Consider the following 19,301-nt stretch of genomic DNA (forward strand, 5'->3'; position numbering starts at 1 on the left):
TTTACAATCACAGTGGCTGTGGCCAAATAACCTCCACAGAGTCTCGTGTATCTCATGACTCTGCTACAATAACACATTTCTATAACCTATCTTCATACAGGAACAAAATTCACAAGTATATCTTTAACACAGAATGATCTTTTTTTCTTTTGATTTTTGAAAAGAAAAACAAATGCTACTTCAGCAAGCAGGATGTTACTAGTTATCCCTTTCAAAGGATGGAAGAATCAGGAATGGGCAGTTAAAGATAAAGGGGAAAAAAGAAAAGAGTATCTTCTTTACACACTTGAAAATCTTTTAATATTTTAAAACAAAAATGGCAAAGTTGTGTACAGAGTAAATGGATTTAGATCACCAGAGGAACAACAAATAATAATCATGGAAAATGAAGCTAACAAGTCCAAAGAAACACAAAGACCATGGCTGAACTGTTTTATTTAGTAATTTTTAAAATTTTATATTTAGTTAGGGACACGAGACAATTCTTTGAGTATCTGATCTCAGCCACGTTACTCAAAGGCCTGGCCTTCCCCAAAGCTACATTTTACTGAATTATAAGGGGAAGCTAGCTCTACACGGAGAGTTATACAATCAATCTAACCTACATTTTGTCTCATTTCTACTTTCATCATTACTATAAATTCATCAGTGAGGAAGCATTTCTTCATATCTGTAACTGTAGATATAAAGAGTAAGAAAAGCAGTATATACTTCTTTAACATGGCAGATACTGTTGAAAGTTAGATAAAAATCAAACTCTCCAATATTTTTCCCTTTTTGAAAGACCTAAAGTATTTCACAAATTCTAAATTTCTAACAGATACAAAGAGCCAGTATCCCCAGCCCTCTCAACTCCTTCCCACCTATCTCCTAGTTTAGGCATAAATGCAAAGGTCTAAAGCTTATACTATGATTATTTACACAACAAACAGCATAATGAATAGAAGATAAAAATTGATGAAGATTCTCCCCTTAACCAAACTCTAGCCAGGCTTCTCTGCGCCCTCTTCTCAACCAGGCCTAAAAAAACTATAGACTCGTAATACAAATAACTTCATTCACACCTCTCACCCAACATTAAAAGATTTAAACAGCCCTGGCTGGTGTAGCTTAGTGAACTGAGCACGGGCCTGCAAACCAAAGGCTTGCTGGTTCGATTCCCAGTCTAAGGCACATGCTTGGGTTGCGGGCCTGATCCCAGGAGGGGGCCTCTGAGAGGCAACCATACATTGATATGTCTCTCCCTGTCTTTCTCCTTCCCTTCCCCTCTCTCTAAAAATAATAAATATTTTTTTAAAGATTTAAACAAATGCTAACATTTTCTAATAGCTTAAGGCCCCAACCCTAGATTGACCATAGCACCTTTTAAATTGCCTGCCTAGGAAAAGAAAGCTCAAAACAATTTAAGATTTGTCATAGTCAACACCTGAGAGAGCCCTGAGCAACCTGTCTTAGAGCATTTACTAAAAAGAGTTTACAACTGTGAATCCTTCCTCTGTTCCTTTGAGATGTATATGTGTCTCCTACAACTCAGAAGATTTTTCTCAAGGACACAGGAAAGCCATTCTTTTAAAAGGTAACCTTCAGTAAGGATAAAGCCTCAATCTCTCAGTCTCTGTACCAGGATAAAATCCTAACTGTTATGGTTGTCAGATAAGAGACTCGGCCAGCCTTATCATACACACTGACCAACCCTTTGTAATCTTTCACTTCCCCTACTCTACTGAGCCAAGGTAGCAACTCCTGCCTTCTCTCACTCTGCCTTTAAAACATCCAGTCCCCCAAGAGGACAGCTAGATCAGGAGTGGAACCATAGAAATGAAGAACACATGGAGGGTTAGCAACAGGGGAGTGGGAGGAGGAGAAGGGGGGAGAAGGTACAGAAAATAGCATAGACGGTAGGTAGAAAATAAATAGGGGGGAGGGCAAGAATAGCAGGGGAAATATAGAATCTAAAGAACTTGAGACACGTGGTCATAAAGGGGGGGAATGGTGGGGGAGGGCATGTGCAGGGTGGAGGGGAATGAAGGGGGGGAATAGAACAACTGTAATGGTATAATCAATAAAATATATTAAAAAAAATATCCAGTCCCTCTGCACAAATCCAAGTTGAGTTCAGTTCACACAGGACCTTCTTCCCTATTGTAGCAGCACATTACTGATAAAGATCTGTCTTTACTACTTTTAACTAGTGTTTGGCTTTATCTTTGACAAAAATGAAGTAATAAAGAAGAAATGTTAAACATATCTCAATTAGTAAAGACTTAACATTTTCTATAAGATCCTTGAGATATAAAGTTCTTTTTTAAAAAAAGAAAACATGAAGGCTTCAATTTTATGAAGGAATCATAATTCACAAAGTCGACTGATCAGCATTCGGGGACAGGAAAAAGTTCCTGGCAAACACCAAGCCCCAATCCTTCCAGTTACAAATGATGAATCTAAGACCCAAAGATATTAAATTATTTATCCAAGGTGATTTCAATGAGGGATTGGATTAAAAATAGGTAAATGTGCATCATTGTCTTCCCAACCAACATGAAAATATTTTTACCCCTCCCCCACATACCTTTTTTAAAAAATATATTCTTTCTCTTGCATTCTCATTGGTAAAGGCAATATTCACCATTAATCATTCAATACCAAACATGAACATATATTACTTTAGTACAACATGAGATTTTATAATTCCACTGTATACCAACAACTCTACAATGAAGAAAGTTTGTTTGGTGCAACTGTACACATAAGATTTCATTTCACTCAGGGAAGACTATTTCAATAGTCATAGGCAAATACATGAAGCACCCTGGTGAAGAGAAACAGCTTTCACACACAAGCAAAAAAAACAAAATCCCATGCATTCAACCCAAAGGAGGGCCAAATGATTTAGACAGTCTTGAAAACAACCAAAAGCAGAAAAATAAAAGTAAATTTAAAATCCTTTTCTGCACTTACCAGCAAAGCATTTGGAACAGAGGTTCATAGTCTTACTGGACCTAGAACAAAAGAGAAAAAAGAACAAGCTAAAATTTCAGTATCACTGGTCAGGCAATGGAACTAATAAACAAATGGTAAGTCCCTAACCAGCCACACTCTCCCACAACAAAACAAAAACAAACAAACAATGCTTTTTATTTGTGACTTATCCAGTGCATTATTTTTTGTGATTGGCAGCTTAAGATGACACAGGAGCCAATTTCTCCCACATGACTACCACATTCCCATGTTCACACTGGAACATATACCACAAAGTTATCATTGCAAACAACAAAAACTTTGCCTGAAAAGGAGTAAAATTTTCTCCTCGTATATGCACTCATTTATTTCCACAGTATTAGTTGAACTTTTATCCCATCTTCTTTCCCCTCATTCTAGTCCTATTTCAGATTCTGGTCACATTATGAACTTGTTTAAAATGCTTTCTGTGGATGTCCCCAATCAAATTGTTTTTCATGTCCTTTCATCTGTTAATAGCTACAATTCACTGAATAATAACTTGGATGGGCACTTCACATACATTATCTTAATCTTACCAAGTCCCTGAGATGGGCATTTATTATAATATTGCTTTGCTTTGAAAATGCACTTTTCAAGAAATCACATTGACATTTGTACAACCAGGAAACATACAATTGGCTACAAGGGATGACTAAATTACTGAGAAAATGTTCCCACCACCACCTCCTCCAAGGAGTCTTAAATTGAGAGGTCTTAGGAAATCAAAGACATACAGTCTCATGCCCATTTGACAGGTGAGCAGCTTGCCCAAGGTCACACATTTGGAGAACTGCAGAGGAAGTATGTGACCTGAGTACTAAGCTAACTACAAAGGCAATTCTGCCATCCTTTGTTCATAACATAGCACAGCACCTGGCACCATACAGCAGCCCAGGCACAACATGACAGGCACCTATTTATTTCTTCTCACTGCTGTTTCCCTTCCTGATTCTCTTCCAAGTAGACTCATTCCTTCAGCTTTCTTCCAAAAGCCTCCTAGAACACTGCATGTTGGATAAGCTGAGCTATTTATAGCCTCATTCCTCACCAACTCCCCTCCTAATATGTTAGTCTTTGCCCAGAGCTGATCCTACATATGAAATAAACCAACTTTCTTCTGCGCTCCTTAGCAAATTTGATAATTAATGAAAGCCTCCCTCAGGAAGTATGCCCTGATGACTATGACTGTATTCCATCCAGTGTACGGAACTGAAGACCTAATGGTTAGTTTAACTGTCATAGGGTGACAAAATCAGGAAATGGGGGGTGGTCATTACTTCTCTTTCCCAAAGGAGACGACGCTATGTTAACAGGTGGATTTTCCTTTTAAGATTCTGCTTAATATAAAGACACAAAAGGAAGTAGGAAATTTAAGTATCAATAAATGCATAAAATGAATAAATGAACAAAGATGTATTAACAGTAGAATCTAACAGTTTTTACATGCCTACTATGTGGTAAGCATGTTACCAGATGCCTTCAACTTCAACTACCAAATGAGGAAACAGAGGCTCCAAGGGCTATACAACTTGCCAAAGGTTACAGAACATGTAAATATATAAATCTGATCTGCCTAACTCTAAAGCCTGTGTTCTTCTCACCACGTGCCTCCAATACTGAAGGAAAAGGGTAATTTGGGAGAATGGTCCCACAACTAAAGATTTAATCTATAGAAATGAGGTCAGCTCCCTAAGAAAGTAAAGTCTTTCATATGGTGAAAGCACAATGCCTGTACTCCCCTCCAAAAACATGTACACGCTGCAGGGAGCAACACAAGGCTGCCAGTTCCAATGCACAGATCTAAAGATAAAGAAATTCCTTCGTTACCAGAACTCCCCCCAGGGGAGCAGGCCTCTCTCCCAGATGTGGTTTCCCTCTCTTATATACATGCACTGCCACTAGAGCCAAAGGTAACTTGTTTGTCACCTCTGCTGCTCCCCACTGTCCAGCAGGAATCATGAAAAGTCTACAGAGACCAACAGAAGACAGATCAGCACCAAGGGTGCTAGTTTTAACATCTGTGTAAACTGGTAAGAAAAAAAAATGGCAACATAGCATTTTTCTCTACATCCTCTTATCTGCAGATACTTCATGTATTTAAAATATTCACTAAACCTATATAATACTTAAATGACATACATTCCACTTTCTGCTTAGGATTTTATCAGCAATATGTTTATCAATCAAATTATAAATGAAATAATACAGCTACCTGGTACTATTATTCAAAACGGAGATGTCTGAAATCTGAAACAAACCAGATTCTGGCTACAGAAATAATGGCTATTGGTAGTGCCAAATTATATCCTGCAGGTCAACAAAAACTGGAGGCTTCTAAGAATTTTGCTCCTTTCTCATTTTAACATGTAAAACTTGAAGTTAACCACAGGCATACAACTACTGACTGCCCATCTGATCAATATGCACAATCTTGGGACAAATAGTTCTCTCTGTGGCAGCAAACATGAAAGGTAAAATATGTTTCTCTAATGTCCCCACTACTCCCCCCAAAATCACTCTTACTGAGCTCTCTAATGGCTACATGTTTTTAAAACCAATGTTTAGTAGGTTGGATAATAACCACCTAAAGATACAAAATCCTAACCCCTGGAGTACACCTTATTTGGGGGGAAAAGGTCTTTGCAGATTAAGAATTTTGAGCTTACCCTGTATTATCCATTTGGGCCCTCAATGACATTACAAGTGTTTTTGTGAGAGGGAAAGGAAGTTTAGAGAGACACACAGAAGAGACACTCAGTGAAGATGGAGGCAGAGACTGGCGAAATATAGTCACAAACCCAGGAACACTGGGGCAGCTATTAGAAGGTGGAAAAGGCAAAGAATGGATTCTCCCCTAGACATCCACACCCCCAAAGGGAATCAGACGCCCCTGATCACTCATATACTACCATCCCTCCAAGGGAAGTCAGTCCTGCCAGATTTTGGACTTCTAGCCTCCATACTTTAAGAGAATTACTTCATGTTTAAGCCATCAAATTTGTGGTAATCTGTTATAGCAGCCTCAGAAAACTAATACACAGTTATGTCTCTGATCTCAACTTACTCCTTTCTCTCAGCACTATTCAACCAGATTCTTCTTGAAATTCCATTTTTGCCTTCTTGTCACTCAGATTCTTGTCACTCAAATTTGCCCCTACCCTCCAGTTTTCCTCCCACCTCACTGCTTCCTTTTAGCCACCTTTTCTGACTCCTTCTCCTCCATCATCAAGACTTTATCTGGAGGTCCAGGACTCAGTCCTCATTAATGCTACTTCTTGCTTAGTGATCTCATACAGTCCCATGGCTTTAAATAGGATATACATAAAAGACTCACAAATGTTCACCCTCATCCCAGACCTCTTCACCTTGCTCAAAACTTAGTATATCTAACTGCTCTAACATCTCAAATCCAACATTTCAAACTAGAACTCTCAATATTCCCCCCAAATGTACATGACCCATTTTGCCCACCTTGTAAAAGGCAATACATTCTGCTCATTCAACTCAAAATCCTAGAAACCAGCTTTGATTCCTATCTTTCCAGTAGTCTCTCATACACAATACTCAGCGAGATTCATTAGTTCTATTTCCAAATAGACTGCAAATATACCTACTTATCTCCTCTGTCAACGCCTCTACTCTAGCCACCATTGACTCACATTGGGCCTATGTAAGTGGCTTTTTACTGGTCTCCCCATTCCCACTCTTGACCTTTCACAATTATTTTAAACATAGCAGACAGAGTAATCTTTTAAAAACAACTTACATCATGATATTTTCAGGCTTAATGCCATCCAACAATTTACTATAGCATTTAGTATAAAACTCAAACTTCTTACCAAAGCCCTCAGGTCTCCTCATGATATTGCTCTGCCTACCTCCCCTCTCTTTATTTCTTATCATTATGCTCCTCTTAATTACCATGGTCCAACCACACTGGACTTTCTTCTGTTCTAGAATGTGTTATAGCATTCTTGTCAAATTTGTTCCCTCTATCCTTAAATCACTGCAGGACTGACTCTTGTTACAAAGGTCCTAATGCAAACCTCCTCAGTAGGCTTCACCAGACTATCCAATTTAAATCAGTCCCTCTTCCTGTTTTCTTCACATTATTTTTATATCCAGTCACTGATCTTATTGAGTACTTATTGAGTACTTTTCACTACTAGAAAGAAAATAAATGTCTTCTGGCCAAGACAGAGGTGCAGGTAGACACACTGTACCTCCTCACACAACCAAAAGAAGGACAACAACAATTTAAAAACAAAAAAGAACCAGAACTGCCAGAAAATCTAAAAAGAAGGACAACAACAATTTAAAAACAAAAAGAACCAGAACTGCCAGAAAATCTAACTGTATGGAAGTCTGACAACCAAGGAGTTAAACAAGAAACATTCATCCACACTGATACAGGGAGCAAAGATGGGCAACCTAGGTGAAGAGGACTCACGGCAACATAGGGGCTGGAGGACCCAGGTGGGCGAGGCAGCGACTATCGACCAGTAGCTGCCACATTTGCCTGTGGATAAACCAGGAGGAACAACAGGGTAATGATACAGACCAAATAGTCCAGTATTCTAGCGTGGGAAATAAAGCCTCAAAACCTCTAAATGAAAAAAACCTGTGGGGGGGTTGATGTTGCGAGAGAAACTCCCAGCCTCACAGGTGGGTTCATTGGAGAGACCCTCAGGGTCCTAGGACATACACAAACCCACCCACCTGGGTTTGGCCCAATTTGCTTGTGGGTAGCAGGGGAAGTGACTGAAAGCCAGCAGAGAGCTGAACAAGTGGCACTGTTCCCTCTCAGACCCCTCCCCAACATACAGCACCACAACACAAAGATTTGGGTTGCCCCACCCTGATGAATACCTAAGGGTCCTCCCCTTATCACATAACAGGCATGAGAAACAAAAAAAATATATGGTCCAAATGAAAGAACAGATCAACGCCCCAGAAAAAATACAATTAAGTGATGAAGAGATAGCCAACCTATCAGATGCAGAGTTCAAAACACTCGTAATAAGGATGCTCACAGAATTGGTTGAGTATGGTCACAAAATGGAGGAAAAAGTGAAGGCTATGCAAAGTGAAATAAAGGAAAATGTACAGGAAACCAACAGTGACAGGAAGGAAACCAGGACTCAAATCAAAGGTTTGGACCAGAAGGAAGAAATAAACATTCAACCAGAACAGAATGAAGAAACAAGATTTCAAAAACTGAGGAGAGGCTTAGGAACCTCCAGGACAACTTTAAACGTTCCAACATCCAAATCATAGAAATGCCAGAAGGAGAAGAGGAAGACCAGGAAACTGAAAACTTATTTGAAAATATACTGAAGGAGAACTTCCTGATTTAGCAAAGGAAACAGACTTCAAGGAAGTCCAGGAAGCTCAGAGAGTCCCAAAGAAGTTGGACCCACAGAAGCACACACCAAGGCACATCATAATTATATTACCCAAGATTAAAGAGAAGGAGAGAATGTTAAAAGCAACAAAAGAAAAAGGAGGCAGTTATTTAAAAAGGAATGCCCATAAGACTATCAGCTGATTTCTCAAAAGAAAACTTACAGGCAAGAAAGGGCTGGAAAGAAGTATTCCAAGTCATGAAAGGCAAGGGCCTACACCCAAGATGACTCTATCCAGCAAAGCTATCACTTAGAATGGAAGGGTAGATAAAAGTGCTTTCCAGATAAGGTCAAGTTAAAGGAGTTCATCATCACCAAGTCCTTATTATTTGAAATATTAAAGGGACTTATCTAAGAAAAAGATGATGATCAAAAATGTGAATAAAGTGACAACAAACTCACAACTATCAACAACTGAACTTTAAAAACAAAAACAAAGACAAACTAAGCAAACAACTATGACAAGAACAGAATTACAGAAATGGAGATCATATGGAAGGTAGGTTATCAGCGGGGAAAATGGGGGAAAAGACACAGGGAATAAGAAGCATAACAGTAGGTGCAAAATTGAAGGGGGAGGTTAATAATAGTATGGGAATAGTATGTATTCTTCCAAACCTCACAGTGAAGAATGAAAAGCAGGAGTTTTTTAGAACTTTTAATCTTCTACATTAAAAGACACTAGGAAGAATAACAACCTATTGCAATCTATAACTCATTTTTGAATTCTGGATTGAAAAAAAGTGGAGGCACAACTCTAGAAGCTATTTTAGGAGCACTGGGGAAATTTCAGTATGTATGTAAAATAGAAGACATTATAAAATTACTGTTAACTATTTTTTTACTGTTAACTTTTTATTTTAATTATTTTTTTAATTCTCACCAAAGGGTATGTTTATTGATTTAAGGAAGGGAGAAAGAGCAAGAGAAATAATGATCAGTTGCCTCCCTTACACATCCCCACCTGGGATCAAACAAGCAACTTAGGTGTGCCCCCTGACCAGGAATCAAACCTGCAACCTTTTTTAGTGTGTGGGATGACACTCCAACCAACTGAGCCACCTGGCCAGGGCAAAATTATTGTTTAATTTTTAAAGTCTGATAATGATGTTGTGGTTATATGCACGAATGTACATCCTTGTTCTTTGGAGATTCATGCTGAAATATTAAAAGGTAAAACTGTCATGATAGCTGCAAATGGTTCTGGAAAGGATGTATTTATAGAAAGAGCTAAAGCATGGGTAACATGTTAACTACCAGTAAATCTAGGGGAAAAGTGTATGGACATTCATTATACTACTTAACCAATCTGTGGTAAAGTATTTAAAAAAAAAAAGTTGATGGAGGATATCCACACAAAAATTTATTTGCACATTAATATGCATTATTCATAATAGCCAAAAACTAGAAACAATCCACATGACCATCAATAAATGAATATACAAATAAAATGTGATATTAGCCACAGAACGGGCTTACTATTCATTAATAAAAAGGAATACTATAGATACACGCTACAACATGGATAAACTTCAAAACATTCATCTCAATGAAAAAAGCTAGTCTTCTTTCTATTGGGTTGGCCAAAAGCCCATTTACTTTTTTCCATAAAATGAAAGACACATTTTTCATTTTCACCAATAACTTTATCGATCTAGATTATTTTGAGTATGTTGGTACCTCCTGCTATTGGCTTCTAGTGGGTGGAGGCCGGAGCGCTGTTCAACATCTTCTGATGTATATGACAGCCCACAGCAAAAATTATTTGGCCACAATGTCAATAGTATCAAGAAACTTCACAAACCACTTTTGACACGTTCCATCAGCACTTTCTGCATACACTGCACAAATCCGTTTTTGTTTCAACTGTGTTTTTACCTCTCTTGAAATAATAAAGCATAATATTCCAAAAATGTTACATTTTTTTCTTACATCTTCAATATTAAAATGGCTACACAAAAATCCACCAATTTTAATGTTTTTTAAATGCACACTGATATGACAGCTGTCATAATACAACGCAACAAAATTATTTCGAATGACATTAAAGACAAATAAGCATTACTATAGCCACTGTACAGAAAAACTAAACAAACTTTTTCACCAACCCAATACATCTTATGATTCCATTTATGTGAAATACCCACAAAAGGTGAATCTATAGAAACAGAAAGCAGATCAAGGTTTCCTGGAAATGGACACAGAAATTTACCACCAACACTCCTGAAAAAACTTTTGAGGGTGATAAAAAATGTTCTAAAACTGGATTGTGGTAACTGGAGTATACTATACAAATTTACTAAAAAGCTTCAAACTATACAGTTAAGATGGGTGAATTTTATAGTATATAAATTATAGTATAAATTAGAAAAGAAACATTCTATAATCTGAAAAAATATCAATGTAAAACAATGATAATTTGGAAAGAAATAAATTTGGTTATCTGCTAGCATACACTAGAAGCAGGTGGTAAGACATCAGGTTAAACTATATAATAAAAGGAGTTACATTTCTACAAAAAAAGAGAAGATAAATAGAAAACACTGAATAAAAGGTTATTTAAAAAGTAAAGAACTCCAATCCCTTATCATTATATTCTCAAATATATTTTTGTATTCCCAAACCAGACCCCTCCCAAGATAATTCGTAAATTAATTTTATATCAAAAGACTCTGCCTTCAACAATAAAATGACAAACAACCCAATTTAAAAATGGGCAAAGGGTTTGAATAGAAATTTATCTAAAGAAGATACGCAAATGACCAACAAGCACAGTGAACACAAAGTCATTAGTTGTCAGCAATATGCAAATCAAAAATCATAATAAGCTACACTTGACACCTAACGGAAGAGCTATAATTTTTTTTAAGTGTTTGCCAGGATGTAGAGAAATTGGAATCCTCATAAATGGCTTGGTGGGATGTAAGATGGTGCAGCAACCATAAAAATTTTGGCAGTTTCCCAGTAAGTTAAATACAGAATTACCGTATGAACCAGAAATTCCACTCCTAAGTATATAGCCCAAAAAACTGAAAACGAGTTTTGAAACAAAAACTTGTACATGCATGTTTGTGGCAACACTATTCACATTCTCCAAAGGTAGGAAGAACTCAAATGTTCATCACCTGATAAATAAATGATGACTTATGTCTATACAATGGATTATTCAGCCATAAAAAGGAATGAAGTAATAACATGTGCTGGAACACAGATGAACCTTAAAAACATACAAAGTGAAAGAAGCAATACAAACAAGGCCACAAGCTATATGATTCCACCCATATGACATATACAAAATAGGCAAATTCCCAGAATCAGAAAACACATTAATGATTGTCAGTGGCTGAAGAGAGGGGGAGGGAATAGGGAGTGACTGCTTACCATTAGGGTTTCCTTTTGGGGTGCTGAAAGTGCTCTGGAACTAGACGGTGGTGGGCAATGGTTGCATAACAACATGAATGCACTAAATGTCACTGAGTAGTACACTTTAAAGTGGTGAATTTTATGCTATATGTATTTTAGCATAATTTTTTAAAACTCTGCTTATGTCTTTAACTTGAACTTATACTTCTTCTGCTTCTTTTGGCTTCTATGTATATCACAGATCATATAATAAATATACCATAAAATCTAACATTTAGTGACTACTTGCTACATGTAAGTCACTTTCTCGGTATTTTTTGTGTGTTTTAATCCTAAGAACCTGTAAGGTAGATAGGTAGGTAGGTATAAGAAACCAAGGTTCAGGCAACAACTAGTAAGAGGTAGAGCTGGAATCAAACCCTAACATTTGTAAGATTAATTCAAATATAAAAGGGAATAAACTTAATTATTTTTAAGACCCCTTCCAGTAATACAACTCAATGAACATGCTATGGAAAAAACAAAATCATATCCTTTCCCAAACTGTCCTGATAGTAGCTTTCTGGTGATATATATGGACAAAAGTTAACACTAGTCCTCAAAGACCTTCAGTACGATATATGCTAAGCATTTCCTTCCTTCTACCAGGATAACACTAAGACATTCATTATAGTGTTGGTTATAATTTCCAAGAGCCCAAAAGATTCAAGTAACTGTCACCACTCATTTCAAAGTAAATCATGAAGAGGGGTGAAGACACTGGCTGCACATAACCATTGGAGAAAAGGAAATAACTTAAAAATACATATTCACACTGACCAGTGCGGCTCACCTGGTTGGGCGCTGTACCACAAAGTGAAAGGTCGCTGGTTCAATTCCCACTCAGAGCACTTGCCTAGGTTGCAGATTTGGTCCCCAGGGAGCATGTACAAGAGACAACTGTTTCTCTCCCTTCTCTTTCTCCCTCTCCTCCATTCTAAGTAAATTTTAAAAGTTAAAGAAATGTATGCATAGAGATTCCCAGTCCCCACTCTAGGCCTAGTAAATCAAAATCTCAGGGTTAATGCCAAAGAATCCTTATGTTTTCTTAAAAGCCCAGGTAGGCAAACCAAGTTTGGAAATTACCAGAGTCAAGTGAAAAAAAAAAACAAAAACAAGCTGTTTTTTAGTCAAATGGAACAGAATAGGTAAGTCTGGACCAGTTAGAACTGGTATTAAAGCACAGGAGTATCAGACTTAGTTATAATCTAATTATGATATTAGATCTATTTACTGTATGTACACTTAGATTTTAGAGGGCATGATTCTACCCAAAATGCACTTGAATCTTTGCATTAATTCATGATAATCAATATATCAAATTGTACCTGTAATGCCTTTAATAAATATTTTATGAATTCCAGCTGCAAGGGTATATTATGTATATTATGTACATACAAAAGTGTGTGTGCACACACATTTGTAAACCTAAATAACATTAAGCATGCCTGACAATCTAGCCTCAATTAGTTTTCAAATAAACAAACACAAATAAATCCAATGAATGTTTATTGGCACCCATACTATGTGCCAGGCACTATATACTAAGTGATGTTAATACAGCCCAAGAACAAGACATAGTCTCACAACACTTCTTATTAACAGGGATCTATCCAGTCATTAAGCAGACTGCTATGGAACCCATCCCTTTTCATCCTTTTCCTTATTTTACTTCTGGATGTGAACATTCTACTTCATTCTTCCCTAAAGCATTATAGGATTCTCATTTTGTCTATCAACCCCTTTAAATTCCAATTTTCATTTCACACAGGGAAAATGCACATCCCAGCAGCCTCTGTTACTATTTCAAAGCAACCGGGAAAATTCTAGATCCACATTTCCATTGGGCTGAGACTTCCCAATATGCCTAATAATGATACTTTATGACCTATAAGTTCCAATGAATTGGTAGTAAGAAAACATTGATCTGCTTCAGTGGCACTATAATTGGAATGGTGGTTAAATGCATCATGTTAAATTTACTCTGGGCCTTTTCCAGTGTGGCAAACATATAATGAACTATCAGCATCAGCAGAACCTAAACCACACTTTCCTTCTAAAATTGTACTTCTATGTCAAAGATGATCTCCAGCTTGTCCATTAATAATTAAGTGGCATAACGTGGCAAACTGTATACACCCACACAGGTTTCCACAGGATGTACATGGCCCAACATGGTGTATTGTATTTAGCAATTTAGGACAACCTTATGTATGTCAGAGCAGTGCATTTGCACCACTATAGTTAATGGCCTGTCAGCATTTCCATTATAAAGCAATTTTCAAAGGTTTATTGCTCTGCTGAAAAATTTGCTCTGAGCTGAAAACTGACATTCCAGAAAAGCAAAAACTGTAGCCCACAGTTGTTTATTCCCTTCCAAGTAGGTAAAGTACTTTGCTTTTTTTAAAAGTTAATCTGACTCTTTATTTTAGAATTTCCCCATCTAGCCCTTTGAGAATATCCACAGAATAAAAACCTCACACCTCACAAAGTGACTATTTTTCGGTAATAGCAGTTAGCAACTTGCAAAGTACAAGCACAGATTCCAACTTATTTATGAAAAACATGTTTTTAAAAAGTAGGCATATTTTTGATGAACTGGCTGCAAGTTTAAAAATTTTTTCATCAGTTCTATATAGTTATACTAAATTATTCATAATACTAGAGTACACTGCCACTGATAATAAAATCAATAGACAACTTTTAAATTCCCAATTGTTAAACCTCATTTTATCCTTCCCATTCAAGAACCATAGACTGCTACTAACCTACTGTAAATTTCAGTCCTGAAATCCTATCAATGTCCTCTTATCCTACTTGTTAAAGGGGATAAGGGATAAGTGCTGTAGGTAAAAGCTAGGTAGCAAGAAAAGTTATATACTAGATAGGAGAAGCTTTAAATTTTTATTATTTATTTATTTTTAGAGAGAGGAGAAGGGAGGAAGAAGAGAGGGAAAAAACATCTATGTGCTGAAGCTACATCAATAGGCTGCCTCTTGCCCCAATCAGACTCGAACCAGCAACCCCTCACTTTGCAGGGCAATACCCAACCCACTGAGGCACACCAGTCAGGGTGATAGAAGAAGCTTTAGAGACAATTTAGAAAATTTGGAAAATGATGATCAGGCCCTGAATGACAAAGTTCACAGAAAATGTACTAATCTAGAAGACTGGTATATCAGTGATAAACTAACAACTTTTATTCAATCTCTGGAAAATGTTCTATTAGTCTAAAGATGTCAAACAAAGATGAAATCAACTATTCCAGTATCTGGTTTCTTGTCACTGAATCTAACTTGAAATCTTTAATATATATACTTTAAATTACAGGGTTTTTCGATTATACAGCTAGTTATAATTCTGATGCAACTCTACCCAATAAATAAGAGGGTTAACAGAAGAACAGTTTTCTAAGCTTCAAAATTCTTATTACATACAAATAAACACCCTCTAAAAGCCTTGTGAAGATTGGTGATCAAAGCAACCCTTTAAAAATAAACACTTTTGCCCTGGCAGGTGTGACTCAGTGGACTGAGTGCTGGCCTGCAAACCAAAAAATCGCTGGTTCCATTCCCAGTCAGGGCACACACCTGGGTTTCAGGCCAGGTCCCCAGCTGGGGGCGTGTGAGTGGCAACCAACCACACACTGATATTTCTCTCCCTCTCTTTCTCCCTCCCTTCCCCTCTCTCTATAAATAAATAAAAAATTCTTTAAAATAAAACACGTTTTTAGAGACGTGAAAAGATTCAAGCTAGGGTACTACTGATACAGATTAATATATTTTGTTGATTTTTCCAACTTTCTATTATTCTGAAGAGAACTAGTTATAATCTCTGAAATTATTAATATTTTAAAACATCTATGAAACCACTTCCAGACAAGTAAAACCACAAAAGAATGTTTGTAAAATATTAAGTAAATGGGATCCAATTCATGACTAAAGCCATTAGAAATATGGACATGCATGCACCAAACAAGAACTAGAAGGGTCTAACCAACATTAAATGATACAGAGAAAGTTTGTTTTATAATTTTATTGAGGTTATGTTCTTTTTATAACATATTTCTTTTTCAGATTCCAAATTAATCCCGGTTTTACCTCTGGCAGGCACTGACCTTACTTGCCAAATTTACAACTATGAAAGGGTAAAGTAAAAAATAGTTACATTTATCAGGGACAACATAAGAGAATACTCAAGATTAACCCTCAACAGTACCAATGTTACAAATTAATTGGTTTGATGTACAGAATCAAGTATCAATGTAAGAAAATAAGTTATAATTTTGTTAAAAGAAACAGTTAGACGGTTCTCTCCAGTACTTAACAGAAACAGAAGGACCTGTGAATCCCTTTCACTTTTGTTAAGAGAAACTTCAAGTCAGCCTGCAATGGTGGTTCAGAGGCAGTAACAGAGAAACAGCAATGGAGTACATGGTGCTGAGTATCACACCTTCACTCAGCTCCACTGCTTTTTTTTTTTAAGATTTTTTTTAGATTTTATTTACTTATCTTTAGATGGGAAGGGAAGGAGAGAGGGAGAGAAATATCAACGTATGGGTGCCTCTCTCACGTCCCCTGCTAGGAACTGGCCTGCAACCCAGGCATGTGCCCTGACTGGGAATCGAACTGCGGTCCTTTGGTCCACAGGCCCACGCTCAATCCACTGAGCTACACCAGCCAGGTCAAGATTTCTTTCTTTTTAGAGAGGGAAGGGGAAGAAGAAAGTGAAGGAAAGAAACATCGAAATGTGAGAGAAACATCAATTGGTTGCCTCTTGCAGTGCCCCAACTGGGGAATGGCCCACAGCCCAGGCATGTACCCTGACCAGGAACCAAGCAGCAACCTTTTCACTTTGTAGGGACCTGTTTAACCAACTGAGCCAGCCACAAAGGTCAGGCCCACCCTCACTGCTTTTAATCAAATTACTAAAGCTTCTCTAAAAGGCTTAACTGAAACACACTGGCAGGTAGTTATGGATGGTTTCATTTCCATGTTAAAAAGATAAATATAGCCTTGTCAATGATTTAAAACACACCAAAGGGTTTTCACCAGATCTGATAACAGCTTTTCATCTCCTTTGATCCACTTAACCACTCAAAACTCCCTTACTCTCTCAGGAACTCCTTTTCCTTAATATGGTATTGGTAGAAAAAGAAAAGGCCCTGTCCACAACAAAAGGACCAGAATGATCTGCAGAAAGCAGGGTAGCTTAGCTAGCCCTCACCTCTAACACCATAGTAGCCTGTAACAATTATGGTACATACATTTTTCTGAACAAATGTATCACATGATAGAAAATTCACAAGGCATTAATAAAGAGTATTAGTGAAAATATATCTCATTCCACTCCTCTCTGACAGACACCCAGTTCACTGTATTAAAAGGAGCCACTATTACCAATTTCTTATACATCCTTCCCTAAGGCACATCTTATTTTAAAAATAAATCCCCTTACCCTCCAAAGCTCAGTACTCTCTAGCCTGCCAGCACACTTTTTCTCTCTAGACTGATTAACAATGAGCTTATCATTATATATTCATTACTTATTATTATATATTTGATTACTTTATTCTTTTTCCCACCCCCACCAGCAACAAAAATAAAAGCCCAGGAAGAACTCTGTTCACTGCTATATCCCGAGAGCATGGAACACTGCATGGAAGTTAATGGACCCTTAATAAGTATTTCTTGAATGAGTTCATAACCTTCCATTACCAACACTAGCAATAAGTAAGCTATCTATTCTTTATAAGATACTCAGTATTTCCAAAAAAGGAAAAAAGCTACAGAAAGAGTGCACTATAAATCAGTTTAGAGTAACTAAAATCGCTAATGCTCAATATTGCCCATTGTGTGAGGTTATAAATTTTACAATGCCTTTCTACATAAAAGGAAGTATACCCGAACACCACCTGTAAGATTATTTTCTCCTGAGATTTTCTGAAAATAAGATGTCTTCTACAAGTCTACCTAAGGGAGTAAAATTTTAAATGGTAATTTGCAACATCAGGAGCACTAAAAAGTAGTTTGCTATGTTTCCCCCTCCAGAATAAAGTATAAAATACATTATAAATAAAAACATTAAGAAGTATGGGAAGAAATCTTCACACATGAAAAAAAGACATGTATTACAAGGCTTTCTCCAACACTGTTTCAAAGAGTTAAATGACTAAACAGTTAAAACAACATTGACAAAAACCTGAATATCCACTAAAAAAAGACTAATTAAGTAAAGATTGCTGTCTCTATTCAGTACAATATGAATCCATGTAAAAGAATATGATTCCATACATGCTGATATGTAACAATTTACAAGACATAACACAGGAAGCTGAACAGTATGTATAGTACATATCCAAAGGTGTATTATTTAAAGGTATAATTGTTAAGCCCAGTATTCTTACCACCCAAAAACACTTGGTAGATGGTTGCCACAGGGTAGAGTAACTGTGAACTACGTAAAGATTTACTTTTCACGCTATATCATTTAGAACTGTTTGAATTACCATGTGAATATTATTTTTTCAAAAAATGGAACTACAAAGTAAACATTTTAAGTAAAATTGCTTTTACTTAAAATATGCAAAGATAATGGCATTTCTGGTGTGTAGTAGGCATACGGATTAAAATTAGATCACTCTCATTTAAATGGCACTTATTTCAAGTAGTAATTTATATATACAACTGAAATCCAATATATTCTAAATTAAACAGATAAAAAATACTTTTGGATCATGAAAGTACTGATGTCACTCCAGAAAAAAAAATCACAACACACAAGAAAGTCAATAACATATCACTCACTAGAATAGCTAAACTTAAAACAATGATAATAAGACAACTACAATAGAACATTTTTAAAAATAATAAAAATTGGAAAAGAAAAAAAATTGATGACAATAGCAAGCTAATATCACACAAACTGAATGGTGAAATACTGTCTTCTTTCCCCTTGATGTCAGGAAAAAGGTAAAGATGAACACTATCACCACATCTACTACATATTATACTGGAGAGCCTAGCCAGTACAATTAAGCAAGAAAAGCTAAATAACAATCTTAAAAATTAGCCCTGGCCAGGTGGCTCAGTTGGTTGAAGCATCATCATCCAGTACACTGAAAGGCTGTGGGTCCAATTCCTAATCAGAGCACACACCGAGGTTGCAGGTTTAATCCCTGATCAGGACGTGTCACGTAAGGGAAGCACCAATCAATGTTTCTCTCTTTCCTCCTCCTCTCTCCCCACCCCCTCTAAAATCAATAAACATATTCTCAGGTGAGAACGAAATAAAATCATAAAGATTACAAAGGATGTAAATCTGTCATTATTTATACATGACATAAATGGATACAAAGACAAGCAAAGGAATCTAAAAATATCAAAATTAGCACATGAATTTAGCAGGCTGACTATAAAGTCAACATACAAAAATTTTATTTCTACACTTGAAGCAACAAAAAGGTAAAAAATAAAATTTAAATCAGTAGTGCTT

General features: G+C 36.7%; 1 protein-coding gene across 2 annotated transcripts in view; it reads right to left on the reverse strand.

The window, feature by feature from the left end:
• The window catches only part of ZFAND3 (zinc finger AN1-type containing 3), a 336,794-nt gene that overhangs the window by 236,986 nt on the left and 80,507 nt on the right, over window positions 1-19,301 (reverse strand). For both annotated transcript variants that reach the window (XM_037063265.1, XM_037063264.1), the window contains exon 2: window positions 2,959-2,999. In XM_037063265.1, the coding sequence (XP_036919160.1) occupies window positions 2,959-2,999 (41 nt within the window). The remainder of the gene's footprint in view (window positions 1-2,958; window positions 3,000-19,301) is intronic.

The sequence above is a fragment of the Sturnira hondurensis genome, unplaced genomic scaffold (genome assembly GCF_014824575.4).
Source record: "Sturnira hondurensis isolate 20B ecotype Veracruz unplaced genomic scaffold, ASM1482457v3 Scaffold0014430, whole genome shotgun sequence".
Classification (NCBI taxonomy): domain Eukaryota; kingdom Metazoa; phylum Chordata; class Mammalia; order Chiroptera; family Phyllostomidae; genus Sturnira; species Sturnira hondurensis.